Source organism: Ipomoea nil, unplaced genomic scaffold (genome assembly GCF_001879475.1).
Source record: "Ipomoea nil cultivar Tokyo-kokei standard unplaced genomic scaffold, Asagao_1.1 scaffold1096, whole genome shotgun sequence".
Lineage (NCBI taxonomy): Eukaryota > Viridiplantae > Streptophyta > Magnoliopsida > Solanales > Convolvulaceae > Ipomoea > Ipomoea nil.
In genome coordinates, this window is record NW_017617524.1 from 1056524 (window position 1) to 1071627 (window position 15104).

Sequence of the window (15104 nt, forward strand, 5' to 3'; positions counted from 1 at the left end):
TTTAAACCTGTCCCTATATATATTTTTATCCTTCGTGTCCCCATTGTGCCTTTTGTTTGTTCAAATAAGTGTTAAGCACTTATCCCCTCTTTGTGATTGTTTTTCTTTGATTTACCCCATTATTATAACCCTTAGCCCGTGGCCAAATATTTCCCTTCCACCCTTGAGAGAATGAAACTTTTATCTTTATCTTTTCCGTAAGAAGAGTTTTATGGAGTTGTGCTACGAAAAAAAAAAAAGCAGTTAGTGTTACAAATGTTCAAGTGTGGGGGTCATGAAAGTTTGGATTAAAATTATCTTGCTGTATCCAAAAGAAGTTCAAAGACAAAGAAAAGAATGAAAAAAAAAAAAAAAAAAAAGAGAAAATTTGAAAGTTTTTGAGTTTGGATCCCCACTTTACCAAAGAGTTGCTAAGTTCTTAAAAGAAATTTGCTCCTTGGAATTATGATTATCTCATCTCTTCCAATTTTTGAAAACTTTAGATAAATTGTGACATTCTCTCTTTTTGATTAATTTTTCCATACCACTTCTTTGTTAGCTATCACCCGAAGCCCCATTACAAGCTAAACAAAGACCTATTTGATCTTAGCATGAATTCTTAGATTTGATCTAGGGGAATATGAAGGGCAAGCCTTTGGGATCTCATTCATGAGCCGTGTCTTGCGTAATCTCAACTGAGTATTTGTCCACACTTGATCCTCACATACTTTAAATTCTTGGTGCTTGGTTATTGGCTTGGAAATGGGTCTCTTATGTGCCAAACTAATTTGATTCTTGAAGCTTGTTGTTTTGTAGCAAGTTGGTTGGTGGTTTGAAAGGTTGTGCAAGAGAGAGCATGAGTAATTTGTATGTTTTGACTTGTGATTTTATTCCTTAGTTTTGCTTGAGGACAAGCAAAAGCTTAAGTGTGAGGGGGTGATGTTATCACATCTTTGCTTATTATTATAGTTATTTTGAATCATCTCAGTATTTAAGTTCTTTAATTTTGCTTATTTAATACATATTTTCCTTGCTATTATCATTTAATTATGGTTCACACTTGTTTTGAAGGTTTTACGGTGTTTGTTAGTGTTTTTGAACCATTGTAGGTCAATTCTATGAGCAAGGGAAGTTCAAGGATGAGTTTGGAGCAATTTTGGACAAGTTCGGGGCCCAGAGTACTCGACGCGTCGAGCCAAAAGCTCGACGCATCGAAAATTTCCAGAAAGTTTGGTGATCGGGACCTGCTGGTCTCGACGCGTCGAGCGAGGCGTGAAGCCTTAATTACGAAAGAAAAGGGGCGGCAGCATTACAAAACAAAAGCATTAAAATCAAATCATGAGGCAATGATTCCTTAATCATTGGGGCACCATTCCCAAAGAAAGCAATCAAATTAGCTCCAACTTCAATTCCAATTAAGTGGGACGGCAATTCTTTATTTAAAATATAGGAATTTTAATTTGAGTCCAATTTTGTACAAGATTCCTATTTCATCTCAACTTTGTACCCACTATAAAATCCCTCCTTCCTCAACCCTAAACACACCAAGAGATTTTTAGAGTTCTTTGTAGACAAGAAAGAGAGAAATCAAGAGGCTCAAGTCGTCTTTGGAAGCAAGGAGGAAGCCAGGGAAATTTGGGAGAATCGCTTGGTTAATTCTTGTACTCTTCTGATGATTTGTAATCCTTTATTCATATTTGCTATGTATAATTTAGCCATGCTCGGCTAAATTCCTTAAGGATTTTTGGGTGAATTTGTTTATGAACCTATGTGCCTAGTTCGTTAATTTCTTAATATATTTATGTTTGGTTTTATGATTTGTTTTGCAATCTTGTTTTAATCTGTTGTTGTTGGTAGTTAAAGGCCTAAATTACTAGCTTCACAGTCATGTTTGTGTCACCAATGGGAGTTGGGGCATAAATTAGGGCACACACGATTGCACCTAATGGTTGGTCCTTGGGAAAGGGGAACTTATTAGGGGAAGTTTATTCTAGATTATTGCTCATCGGGATATGGTAGTAATTAGGAATAATTGAATGCTGATCTTTGATTTTATTGGGTGTTTAAGCCATGGGAGTGGAAATTCACTAGGAATAGAGATTACGGGAGTAATTCGATTCCACTTTGCATTCCCATACAAATCTTAATTCCAAACCAAATATTATAAACGTTAATTGGCACTAGGTGATTAAACATTGTGATCCCAAGAATCCTATTTTGCTCTATTGTCTACAAAACCTTGCTACTTATTTTATTCTGCTTGTTATTTTATGCAATCAATCAACCTTCAAGTTTTGTTCGGACTAGTTTCATATGAGTAACCTAGTAGCTAGTGATTAGTACACCACCTCTCTGTGGTTCGACAACCCGAATACTCCGGGTATTATTTGTTTGCCCCAAATTACAGCAACCAGAATTCTTGGAACTTCTTGTGTGGTGAAAGATTATTTGTGGTGTGTGATCTAGATGCCTCCTATGACCCTATATATATATATTATATATATATATATATATATATATATATATATATATATATATATATATATATATATATATATATATATATATATATATATTCCCAAGAGTCTTAATTGGGGTTTAAATACTATGGGCTTGCTAATTCTATTCCTTATAGGACTAAGGGGTTGGTTATAGGGATGTGGGCCCATGGACTATGGTGGACCTTTCTTAGTTGATTAATGGGTTTTTAAATCTCTTTTTAGGGTAAGTGATTAAATATTTAGTTAGGGTTAGGGGTCGTAACACGGGGTGTTACACACTCCCCCCTTACAAGAGGCTTCGTCCTCGAAGCCGGTGCGTGGATCCACTCTTTCACCCCTAGGCGTCACGTATTTTGGCCTCCTGGTTAGGAGATGTGGCTTCACGTGCTGTCCTCGTTGGGGTAGACTGGACTTTTGGTGTGGTGTGGTTTTGGAGGGTTCGGGTCTACCTTGGTTTCCTGCTCCTGAGCTTGACGTCCCGCGAGTGCCTAGCATGGCCTCGATAGTTGCCACCCTTTGATCCAAAGCGCGTGTTGCGCGGATTAGGGACGAGAATCCCTCGTCTATGATCTAGTTCTGTCGAGTGAGTTGCGTGAGGATGCGTTTGTTGACGGATTCTTCATTTTGGCCCCTTGGGTTTCCTCTTGCTTGTGCGGGCGCCGGTGGATTAGGCTCGCTATCTTCTTCTTGTTCCTCATTTTCCCCCGGTTCCCCACATTCTTGCATTGCTCGCTTGAATTTCTTGTTGGAGATATCCAACTGATCTACCAATTCCCTTCGTTCCCCCTCGTGTTTAAGGCAAATCTCTTCGATGGTGATGTACTGTCCCCCTTCGGTGTAGTAGATATCATTGCGACGGAGGTTCTGGGCATTAAAAACCATGCCATTTGCGGTCTTGATCTCAGTGTGGCTCAGATCCACCCCCTTTTTCTCCATGATCCAACTTAGGATCATCCCGTAGGGTAGGCTAAGCCGGTTGCTAGTTTTGCAAAATTCCATGTGTTTCAACATGAGGGCCGGTAGATTGAACTTGATTTTGTGCTTCAAGAGATAGGCGAAAGTGCACTCTAAACTCCCCACGTCCTTGCTTTTATTATTTGTGGGCAAAAGGCTGTCAGTCACAATCATAACCAATATCTTTTGCTCCGCGGTTAGCCACTTCCTATTTGGCCGTGTGGCCGAGGTGAAACCTTCCTCTTTTTCGAGTAGGTACCCGAGGTAATCCTTGTACCCCATATTTTGGGTATCAATCCACCCTTTCCGGTCATAGTTTGACACACCCGTGGTGGTCAATTTCAAGAGTTTTGGCCAAGCGGCCTTCGGAAAGTATGATTTCTTTGCCTCGGACCTTAGTGGTGATTTCTAATTTATCACCTCGTTTGATGGCTACCAAATGTTGGTAGAATTCCTTAACCAATTCGGGGTACGTATCCCCTTTAATGGTGAGATATGTATCCAAAAGCCCTTGGTGATTGAGCATATCGACCAATTCCGGAGAGAATTGGTCGGGTTCGAGGGCTTTACCTCCGATCACGGTGTAGTCGGCGTTGCTCCATTCCGGGGTGCGGACTCCGAGGGGCTTTTTCGGCATTGCGAAGTTTCCTTGGTGGCGAAGATTTTCCGGTGGGGTTCCGGCGAGTCTCCGGCGATGAATCCGGTGGTGGTGCGGTGTTTCTGTTGGGTTCGGACGGCGAGGGGGAAGGGTGGCGCACTGTGGTGGCGGTCGGGCGCGTCGTTGGCGTCGCTTGGCAGCGGGTCGCGGCCGGGCGCGTCGTTGGCGTCACATGGCAGCGGGTCGCGGCCGGGCGCGGCGTGGGCGGCCTCCGGGCGTCGACGGCGGCGTCTCGGGGCCGTGTGGTAGGCCGGGTGGTCGTTGACGGTGTGGGGGTTGACGGGCGGCGACCGGGCTGGTGCCGACGGCGTGTGGCCGGTGGGTTCATGGGGGGGGGGTGTTGTCGGCTTTGGGGTGGGGGTGCGGAGGAAGAGAGAGAGAGAGGGTGAGAGATAGGGGGTGTGAGGAAGAAGAAGGGTTTTTTATTTGGGGGTTTTGGGGTTTTTAGGGATTTGTGGGGGTTTAAGAAGGGAGTGTTCCCTTAAGGTTTTAAGAAACATTTATAGCCTAGTGGTTAAGGTTTTGATTTGTATGTGGGAGGTCTAAGGTTCCATTCTTATTCTCATTGGCAACACTAGTGTTCCTTGTTTTTTTCCTTCTTCTGTCTTCTAGTGGTGGGAAATTTGATTGGTCCTCCTTGTGGTTTGTTGTTGTCTAGTTTCCTCTACTTACGCTAGAATATTTCGATTTTGTTTAAAATGATTCCAAAGGGGCTAAGCTAAACAAGTAGTTTTACTACAAGGGTGGTTACAAGGGGTTTCTTAGTTTATCCTAAACAGAATTCATCTTCTTGGTTTTCCTCTGGTGGATTCGCGTGATCCTCGTCCTCCGGGGTCATGTTTTCTTCGTTTAGGTTGGCCTCGTCCCAAGTTCGGCTTGTGTGCGGCTCATGATGAATACTTTTCCGGGGGCACCATGATTCCCTTGGTTGCTTGTGCCTCTGTGCTGGCCCATGTTCATGGGGCGTGAGCTTGAGGGTTGTAAACACTGGAAGGCCTTGTGTCCTTCTTTTCCACAGTTGAAGCACCGCAAGGGGTTCCCCACGCAGTCCCTGCCTCTATGGCTTTGGTTGCATTTTGGGCAAGGGAAGCTTCCTGTATCGGCTTCGTTGTTTCTTGGGAGTGGTCTTTGTCCAGTTGGGTTGTTTGGCCTTGTGTTGGTGTCAATTCTCGTTCTCTTCGTTGGTGGTGCCCCTCCTCCTGTGTTCCTTTTTCGAATCTGATCTTGAACCCCACGTTGTAGTAGTTGGATTCGGTAGAGGTTGGCAGCACTGGAGTAAGCCTCGTTGAGGGTCCGGGGCCCGCTTACTACTAGTGCTTTCCGGGCTTCGAAGTTGAGGCCTGATACAAACCTTTCTATTTTAGTTGGTTCTGTGGGGACTAACTCTGGCGCGAAGCGTGCCAGTTCGAGGAATCGTTTGTGGTATTCTGTGATGGTAGCCGTTCCTTGTTTTAGGTGGAGGAACTCTTCGTGCATAGAGGCTTTTACGTGTGTTAGGTAGAATCGTTCTCGCAGGCATGTTTTCAGATTTTCCCAGTTGAATCCTGGTTCTTGCCTGTAAGTGGGTCCTTCGTTGATCCACCAAAGGTCTGCTTCGTGTCCGAAGTAGAACGAGGCTATCCCTACACGATGTTCTTCTGGGCATTGTACCAATCCCAGGATCTTGTCGAAGGTCCGTATCCATTCCTCGAGGATGGCGGGATCTTCTTCTCATGAGAACGTGGGTGGTCGATGGTTTGAAACCTGTCGGGCGACTTCTGAGTTTGCGTTTGTTGGTGGTCTGTTGTTGCGGAGGGCTACGTCGCTTAGTGCTTGGGCGACTTGGGTGAGTTGCTGTAGGGTTTGAACCAGGGGGTCGTGTGTGGTGGGTTCCGGAGTTCTTGATTGCCTTCTGTTTGGTGCCATGTCGCTTGACCTATAGAGCCAATGTCCATAACGGTTTAGATGGTTGCACTCTTACCTTGGTATGATAAGCGAAGGGGTTTATTTAGATTAGGGAGGGGTAGCGTGAGGAGAGGATACGTGTAGGATTCACAATCTCACCGCGCGTCCTACGAATTCAGAGTCCTGTGTCCTAAATTCCTAGAGTTTTAAGCCTAATATCCTAAGGTCTGGTCTTATTAAGAGTCTTATCCTAGGGTCAAACTTAGGCTCTGATACCAACTGTAACACCCCGAAATTTTTCAACTTTTAAGACTTATATAATAAAGGTAAATTCCCATTAAATCCCAAAATATAACATAAGAGTATGGGGTGCTATGCCACACCTGAGCTAGAGAACTCAGGTGCACAGGCTAACTAACTAAAATCCTCAATAATGTCAATACATAATCATGACACGCAGGCCGAAAGGGAAACTATCTACTCTATGCTCCAAATCTCTAGCGCGCTCTAGTGTCTACTCATATGTGCCTGAAAGCCAAATATATCTGTTCAGCGAGAGATGCTGGTAACCCACTCCAACGCGTTGAAATACATTATAGATAGATATATATAGATATATGAAAAATCATTTCGAAGCAGGAAGATAAATACTTAAGAGACACTAGTTTTAAAAGCCGGGAATAGACTCAGCAAATAGGGATGAGCACATCAAACAATAATAAACAGTTAAGTAGAGATAACATCATAAGGAATACGCATCTAATGTCACAGATCACTTTCCAATTCCAAAACACATCATCATTCAATCACCATTCATATCACATAATCGTTGATAGCGCCACGGGATCAATCGCATGCCCCGAACATGAGGGTTAATGCTTATAGAATTAATACGGCCCCGCAGCACCCTACCTCAGTACCGCGGTATGAGGGGAGTTGATCGCAACGAACCCTTTTAGAACCGCTGACGAACTCAACGTCGGACCACGATCCGACACACCGCTGACGCACCCAGTCGGTGGACCGCAATCCCCTTTACAAGGGGGGACTTACGACCCTACACATCGCCGATGGGTACATCCGGTGGACCATAGCGGATAAGGCCCGACACACCGTGGAGCTATACTCACTCGGTGGGCGAAGATCCTCGGAGACTGGCCCTACACACCGCCGTCCCATCACCCGGTGGGTCGCAGCCAGCCATAGCCCTACACACCGCCCGATTACTCGGATCGGTGGACTACAGCCTTCCTCGGCTTATTGGCCCTACACACCGTCCTGGCGCATTCAGGTCCGGTGGGTCATAGCACCGAGGCCCATGTGGACCGCAGCCCAAGAAGTGAATCACTGACCGCAGCCAGGAGAATGAACCGCAGCTCATAAGTAGCCAAACAGTGGACCGCAGCCCTATATAATATTTATATACCTGACCGATCGCAACCGGCCTGGTTAATAGTTGGTATGGTTCTCAACCCATCCAACTACCCGTATAGCGAATTTGATCGCAACCAAATTGGGGAATCATGCATCACATAACACATTATAGCACATAATAGCACATTGGGAAGGGAGAGACATATAAATAAGCTTACGTGAGATCATTCACATACTAAGAATAGTCCTAAGGGGTTCATACAACTTCCACCTAGGTCAACGGGTTACCAATTTAACTAGCATGCAATTCCTAAGACTCTTTTATCCTACGAACGGTTCCCGAAACATCACACTAGACTCAAGTACGACAAACGGGGTCCGTTGGGACGCCACGGGGAGCGGGGAACATCAAACAGGGAAGCCAAAGACCCGGGGTGGGGTACAGGCCAGCAGGTAGCCGGTGGGTGGAGGGCCACCCGCCGGCTGCCCTCTGGAGAATACTGTTCCGGGCAGCGGGTCGCCGACGGGCAGGCGGCTGCCCGCTGCCGGGCGGTGTTTTTCGGGCAGCGGGTAGGTGGCGGGTTCCCCTACCCCCACCTACCCCCCACTGACTCTTTACTCATATATTCGTCCCGGGAACCTTTGTGGAACCCGAAACCATGCTTAGACAGTTTTAAACGCAATTAATGACACCATGTAGTTAATTAATGGATCAAAAGCAAGATTCACGTATAACTCATCCTATTACAACTTCTAAACATAAACAACACCCGAATATGCGAATTCCCATCCAAATATATATCAAGAACATTATAACGCCAATTCCCAATCCAACCTAGGGCTCTAATCCCACCCGAATCATCAAAATCATATTTTATTTTTAACATCAAGAAATATCAAGAATTGTCAAGTATCATCACATCAATATCAAGAACCCCTTTTTGACATCAAGATCATCAAGATTATCAAGATCAACACATAAAATCATCTCATCAATCATCAAGATAATATCATCATCATAAACGATTTATCAAGACACAAGCATAGCGAATGAGCCAAAGAAGAAGATTATAGCAAATAAAATAGGTTTTGTTGAGACATGGGTTACCTCTTAGCCTTAATTAATTTCCTTGGCTATGAAGGGTCTTTCTTTAAGATTTCTCCTTTCTTGATTTCTCCTAAGGGAATTCTTGGAACTTCTTGTGTGGTGAAAGATTATTTGTGGTGTGTGATCTAGGTGCCTCCTATGACCCTATATATATATATATATATATATATATATATATATATATATATATATATATATATATATATATTCCCAAGAGTCCTAATTGGGGTCTAAATACTATGGGCTTGCTAATTTTATTCGTTATAGGACTAAGGGGTTGGTTATAGGGATGTGGGCCAATGACTATGGTGGACCTTTCTTAGTTGATTAATGGGTTTTTTATTCTCTTTTTAGGGTAACTGATTAAATATTTAGTTAGCGTTAGGGGTCGTAACACGGGGTGTTACAATCTCGTCCGGATATATCTGCAACAAAGAAGGTCTCTAAGAAGTCTAAGGGCGAAACCAGCAAGAAAAGGAAAGGAAGGGAGAAGAAATGATAATTTCTTTATCATAATTTATCTATGTTCTAAAATCATCTTTCGGTTTCTTATTATGTATGGTTAATGGCCCTTTCGTTCTCAAATCAGTCATTATGAATAATACTAATCGTTGGTTATGTTTCTAAGGCTCACGAAAGATGCACAATTCTCCGTGGAATATATTCTTAGCGCCTTTTTATGCGTTACTTAGTCAAAGCCGAAATAACTGGCTCGACAAATAACGCAAAAGCTATTGAATGGTAATTCAATGCTCACTATATTCAATGAGGAGAATCATTCATTTTGCGCTATAAAAGGGATGGACTTATGCACTTCAAAATCACACAATCTCCATATCCCTCAATCAGAAAGAACATGGCATCTCACCGACCTTTCACTCGATCCATGACCACGCTGGGAAATGAAGCAGCTCGAAAGCTGAGAGCTGAACAAGGAGACCTCTATCCAGGAAACCGCAAGGATGCTCCTTTAGATCTCTCATCTGATGATGATCAGCCGGAAGAGGTTGTTGCCCCTCTTGTCTCTGAAAACGAAGAAAATCCAATCACTGATCTCAATGAAGCTCCTCCCCCTATGGAAGGAGAACGAGCTTTTCCCACTGCAGAAGACTGGAAAAATCCTCTGGCTGATCATGACTATCTCATGTACCTAAGCTCGAACATCAGTGAATCTGAATCTGATGATGAAGTCCACACACCAAACTCTCCATCTGGCTCCAAGACTGCCAAAACTGCGAAATGGTTTCGCAAAGAGCTGGGAAAAATGATGTCAATGAAGGCCATGGCAAGCAAGGATGCTAAGGGAAGGGGGAAAGAAATGAATCCTTCTGTCTGATTATCCTAAATGTACTCCTATCTGATGTTCCTCTATGCCCGCTTGAAATAAACATCTTTCATTCAGCTATACCGAAACTTTATTTGTTTCTCTCTATCTCAACACGAATATTAACACAAGTGACAAAACGAGAGAAGTAGATCTTTATTTGATTCACTTTATCTTTCAAAGTATGCGATGTCTTATCCATCTTCTCTAGTCATGAATCTTTCTCATCATTGGAACTTGATAATATTTCGTGCTTAGTCTCTCAAATATAAATGTGTCATACCTTGGTATGCACATCTATTCTGAATATAAATAAGCACTCCATATGCTCTATGTTCATTCAAGAGTTTCTCACAATGGATAAAGGGAAGAAAAAGATTTCCGCCACTGTATCGTTACCGAAAAAGGACTTGAAAGAAGTCCAAGAGATGTTCAAATCTCTAAACTTATCTTCTGAACGTGGAGAAAGTTCTCAAGAAATTTCGGGTACCAAAAAGCTCTTCTCATCTCCTCTCCAGAATGTATCACCTCCACTTAGTTCATCATCTGCTACGATGAGTTTAAAAAATGATCCATCTTACCTAATGTGGAAGAACTTCTGTGAAGAACAGATCCAAGAGCTTGAGGAACAGCTGAGAAAGAGGGTAAAAAGAGTCTGAAAATGATACATCGAGAAAAGAAAATTTTATCTCGTGTAAACCGAGAGATGTGTGTTTCATTCGTGTTCATCCATGTAATAACTCATCTCTCTGTATCATGTGTGATCTCTATTTTAATGTACCAATCTCGGTTTCTTAAAACTCTATCTGACCCAAGAATTAAGAAAACTGATTATCCCATGAATTTAAAACTAGGCTACACGTCTTGGAGGTTACTTGCGATTGGGAATTCATGCTCTAACCGTTCGATTACATTGATGATTGGAATCGTGTGGCCACAAAACTCGGTCCACTAACCCATGCATCTATGTCAGTTGATGAGACTAGCATTTAATGAAGGTGTTTTATACTCGAGTGCTTTTCACTCTCCTATTTAATGCGGAATGATCAAAATTGATTTGATACTAAACTTATCAGATGCACTCACCGTATCAGTTTGCTTGATTGGTCGAACAAGAAAAGACCAACCCACTCATCTTCAAGGAAAGGGCCGGGTCAAACGTTCGATCTTCTTGGCCCATTGGATAACCGCTATGGGAATTACGCATATAAAACCTAGATCATCATCTCCTATTACACTTTTCAAAAACAAAGCTTCCTCAATACTCTAAGTTTTGAAACCCTCCCAGAAATCTTCCAAACTTCAAAACCTCTCAATCTTTGAAACCCTGTTCCGTTACATCCTAACTGCTTCAAGTCATGGCAAAGACAGCCAAAATACCTTCATCTGATGCTGAACAAGAAGAACCTCCCACGATGGTGATCCCTAGCTTTCCGACATCTGATATCGACTTCATCGAATCCAGAATGTCGTTCATCGTCGGTGGAAGCGTGTGGGATGCTCACGGATTTCTGGAATACGTTTTGGACCGTTCCTTTGGAGAGAAAGTGATCAATCTTCTCAAGGATAGCGGTTTGTATAATTTTGTTACTCACTTATACACGTATTGGTTCCCTGTTGATGTTGCGCAGTTTTATCTGAATGCAAGTGTTTCCGCCGATGGATCGGAAATCACTTCCGAAGTCAATCGCACCGCCGTAGTATTGACCGTTGATGACTTGAAGAAAGCCTTCTCCTTCCCTGACCGAGACGAAACTTACCAACCTGACTTCGCTCATTATTATTACGAGCAAAATGCTTTCTACTGGAAGATCAAGAATAAGCACGGGCTAACCGAGATTACCTGGCCTTTGAAGAAGAAGTGGCTGAAGATGGACTATGAATTCACAGTGGATATTTTTAACAAATATGTTGAGCACAAGACCTTGTGAATTGATGATGTCACGAAAGACAAGTTCAAAATGCTTCATGCCTTCCTCGGGGGTTACAAGGTGGACTGGTCACAAGTCATTTTCACTCATCTTCGCCACACCATCATACATGGGCGTTCCTCACCAGGTGATAATACCAAAAAGTCAAGTGGTCATTCTTCACCAGGAGATATTTCTAAAAAGATGGGCTTCGGCTTTCTGGTCAGCCATCTTCTTTCCATGAAGAAAGTCCCTTTACAAGCAGGAGTCTCGCCGGGACAAAAGGTGTGCCACATGAAGTCAAAACCTGCTGGCTATGACAAACAGAAAGCTCTTGAACTTGACTTACCTTTGGACTCACTAAAGAAATCACGAAAGTCCAAACGATCAAAAGGAAGCGATGATGAAATGCCAAAGGCCAAGCGATCACGAAAGGACAAGAGCTTTTCCGTACTTGAAACAAAGGAGCAATCCATGGCTCAACCCGAAGCTCTACCGAAAGCTGCTGACACTGCTCAGCCCGTCACAGAGACGAAAGCACTATCACCTCCACTCGCCGAACAAGAAGTTGTCACGAAAGAAGTCTCTCAGAATACCCCACAAATGTCCTCAACCGAACCTGTCATCATAGATGATTCCACCAAAGAAGAAGAAGCTCCACACTCTACCCCTGTGAAAACATCAAAAAACCACCCTCGGCCCACCATTGCCAAAGCAAACGAAATTATGGCGAAACTAACTCCACCTCCTGAATCAATATTACCATCCACACTAAAGAAGAAACTTGCATCTTCTCAGGGGGAAGAAATGAAGAAAAAGAAATCGAAAAAGAGAAAGAAGAGATCGAAGAGCACCGAAAGAACGAAGAAATCACCCTTGCCACAAGAACCCATCCAAGCAGAGCAACTGAACACGAGTTTGACACAAGAACCTGCCACGACGAAAAAGGAAGCTCAAGGAGCTCTCGTTCTATACGATCACTTAAGTCTCCCACAAGAACCTGGCATGCCAGAAGAGACGAGAGAAGTGATCGCTGATCAAAACTCAACTCTTGAAGAAACATCCCTCCCACAAGAACCTACCCGAACAGAGCAGATGGCTCTCATTCTGACACAAGAACCTGTGAGGGTAGAAGATGAAGAAGCTGCACAGCAGATTTCGGGTCACTTAAGTCTCCCACAAGAACCTGGCAAACCAGCTGAGACGAGAGAAGTGACTCCTCCGATTGAATCCCATCCGAATGAAGCTCAACCCGAACCTGAAGTCTTGCCCGAAACAACAATACCTGGAAGTTCTCAAGCAATTGTAACAGTACCAGAAGCTGCACCAATTCCCCCATCAAAGGATCAATTGCTTCGGGAATCTATTGAGAATGACTTCAATAGGGTCATGCAATGGCAAAAATGGCGCACCTCTCCATTACATACGTTTCTTGAAACATTTGAGGTAATGAAGGATGAAGAAGAGTTTGCCTTAGAGTGGATCGGCACTAAAGACGTCTACGAAGCATTGCGTCTTGAAACCATCAGACGTGTGTACTCCTACAAAGTGACCCATCGCACTCTCGGGAATGAAAAGGCACCCATCTGCATTGAGCTCAATAAGCCACCATTGGATCCAGCTTTCGTTGAAGAGATGAAAGAACTTCGATATGCCTTACTCCAATCCAAAATCAAAACCGAACGGGAACAAACTCATCAGAATAATCTGGCATGCAATGTCAGCGGATTAAAAGATGAGGAAGGAAGGGATATTGATCCCGAAGATGAGGATAATGACAAGAACTCCAATTCGGGTGAACATGCTGCAGAAGATAAGGATACTGATGAAGATCCTGAGAACCAAGAAGATGATGAAGCTGATGATGACAAATCAGATGATGCGCAGGATGACTCTCATAGAGATGATGGTGATGATGATGATAATGATGAAGGAAAAGACGATAACCATAATCATGATGATGATTCAGATGATGGTGATGACGATGATGATGGCAACTCAGACTATGACAATGAGTCTCCCATCATAGGCAACACTGAAGATTTACCATAACAACCACCAGCTCCTCGTCCATCTCCATCGAAAGAAGACTCTATCTGTGAGTTACCTCTTGCCACACTACCTCCCCTCCAAGAAACAGCTCGTGATGGAAACATGGATGCATCATACAGTGATGAAAGCCGGGAAGCATCACCCCAAGTACCGGATCGTGAACCTGGCATGGGCTATCTCAGTCCAGAGCACATCATGCAACAAGTTCTAAATGCTCTTTCCAATGCTGAGGTTATTCACATGCAATATCTTGATCAACGACAAAAATACAGCAAAAACATAGCTGAACTGTCTGCCAAAGTGGATCACATGATGCAGACCATGCAAACAATGTCTCGTCCGCAACCTGGACCCTCCGTCCCAATCACTCAAAGCAATCTTGAGCCCGATCTTCGTCAACAAAGACCCATCCATGACAAAATTGCAAAAGAACAACATACTCTCAAACACGCTCAGTTCGGTCTCAAAGAACGAGTGGATCTTGCTTGTACGAAGATAGATCTCGGGCATGACAACATGTATCAAATGGCCGAATATCAACTCACCATGCTTGAGTATGTTAAGGATGTCCTTCTTGCAGTTCAAAGTTTGTCCAAGTTCTCCAACGCCCCGTGCGATGATGCCAAAAAGGGGGAAAAGTCAAGAAATGATGATGATGACAAAGACGAAGATAGGAACAGATCACCACAACGTGGAAATGAACCAAGGCGAATCAATGACTCTTCCACAAGACATGACGAAAGAAGAAATCCTTCTCCAAGGAACACGAGATCAACTGTAACACCCTGAAATTTTAAAACTTTTAAAACTTATATAACAGAAGTCAATTCTCATTAAATCCCAAAACAGAGTAGTACTAAACATGCTGGAGAACTCAGATGCACAGGCTAAACTAACTAAATATCCTTAATACATCATCATGGAACGCAGGCCGAAAGGAAAAACTATCTATCTACTCCAAGTTCCTCTAGTGCGCTCTGGGAGCTAATCATCTGTGCCTGAAAGCCAAATATATCTGTTCAGCGAATGATGCCGGTAACCCACTCCAACGCGTTGAAATACATTATAGATAGATATATATAGATATATGAAAATCATTTTGAAGCAAGAAGATATATACTTAAGAGACTCTAGTTTTAAAACCAGGAATGGACTCAGCAAATAGGGGTAAGCACAACAATCAATGATAACAGTTAAGTAGAATCATCATAAAGAATACGCAACTAAGGCCACAGTCTATTTCCAAATCAATCATATCATCATCCAATTATCATTCGTGACACTCAATCACACTGAGCTGGCGCCACGGGACCAATCGCATGCCCCGAACATGAGGGTTAGCGCATATAGCACTAACACG

General features: G+C 43.3%; 1 protein-coding gene across 1 annotated transcript; it reads left to right on the plus strand.

The window, feature by feature from the left end:
- Positions 1-11743: 11743 nt before the first annotated feature.
- On the plus strand, positions 11744-13744 carry LOC109183040 (glutamic acid-rich protein-like). The gene has a single exon (XM_019333256.1). It carries the CDS (start codon positions 11744-11746, stop codon positions 13742-13744), a length of 2001 nt encoding a protein of 666 aa, XP_019188801.1.
- The last annotated feature ends 1360 nt before the right edge of the window (positions 13745-15104 follow it).

Coding starts and splice junctions, on each gene's coding strand:
- LOC109183040 (XM_019333256.1), top strand. CDS start 11,744: ATGCTTCATGCCTTCCTCGGGGGTTACAAGGTGGACTGGTCACAAGTC.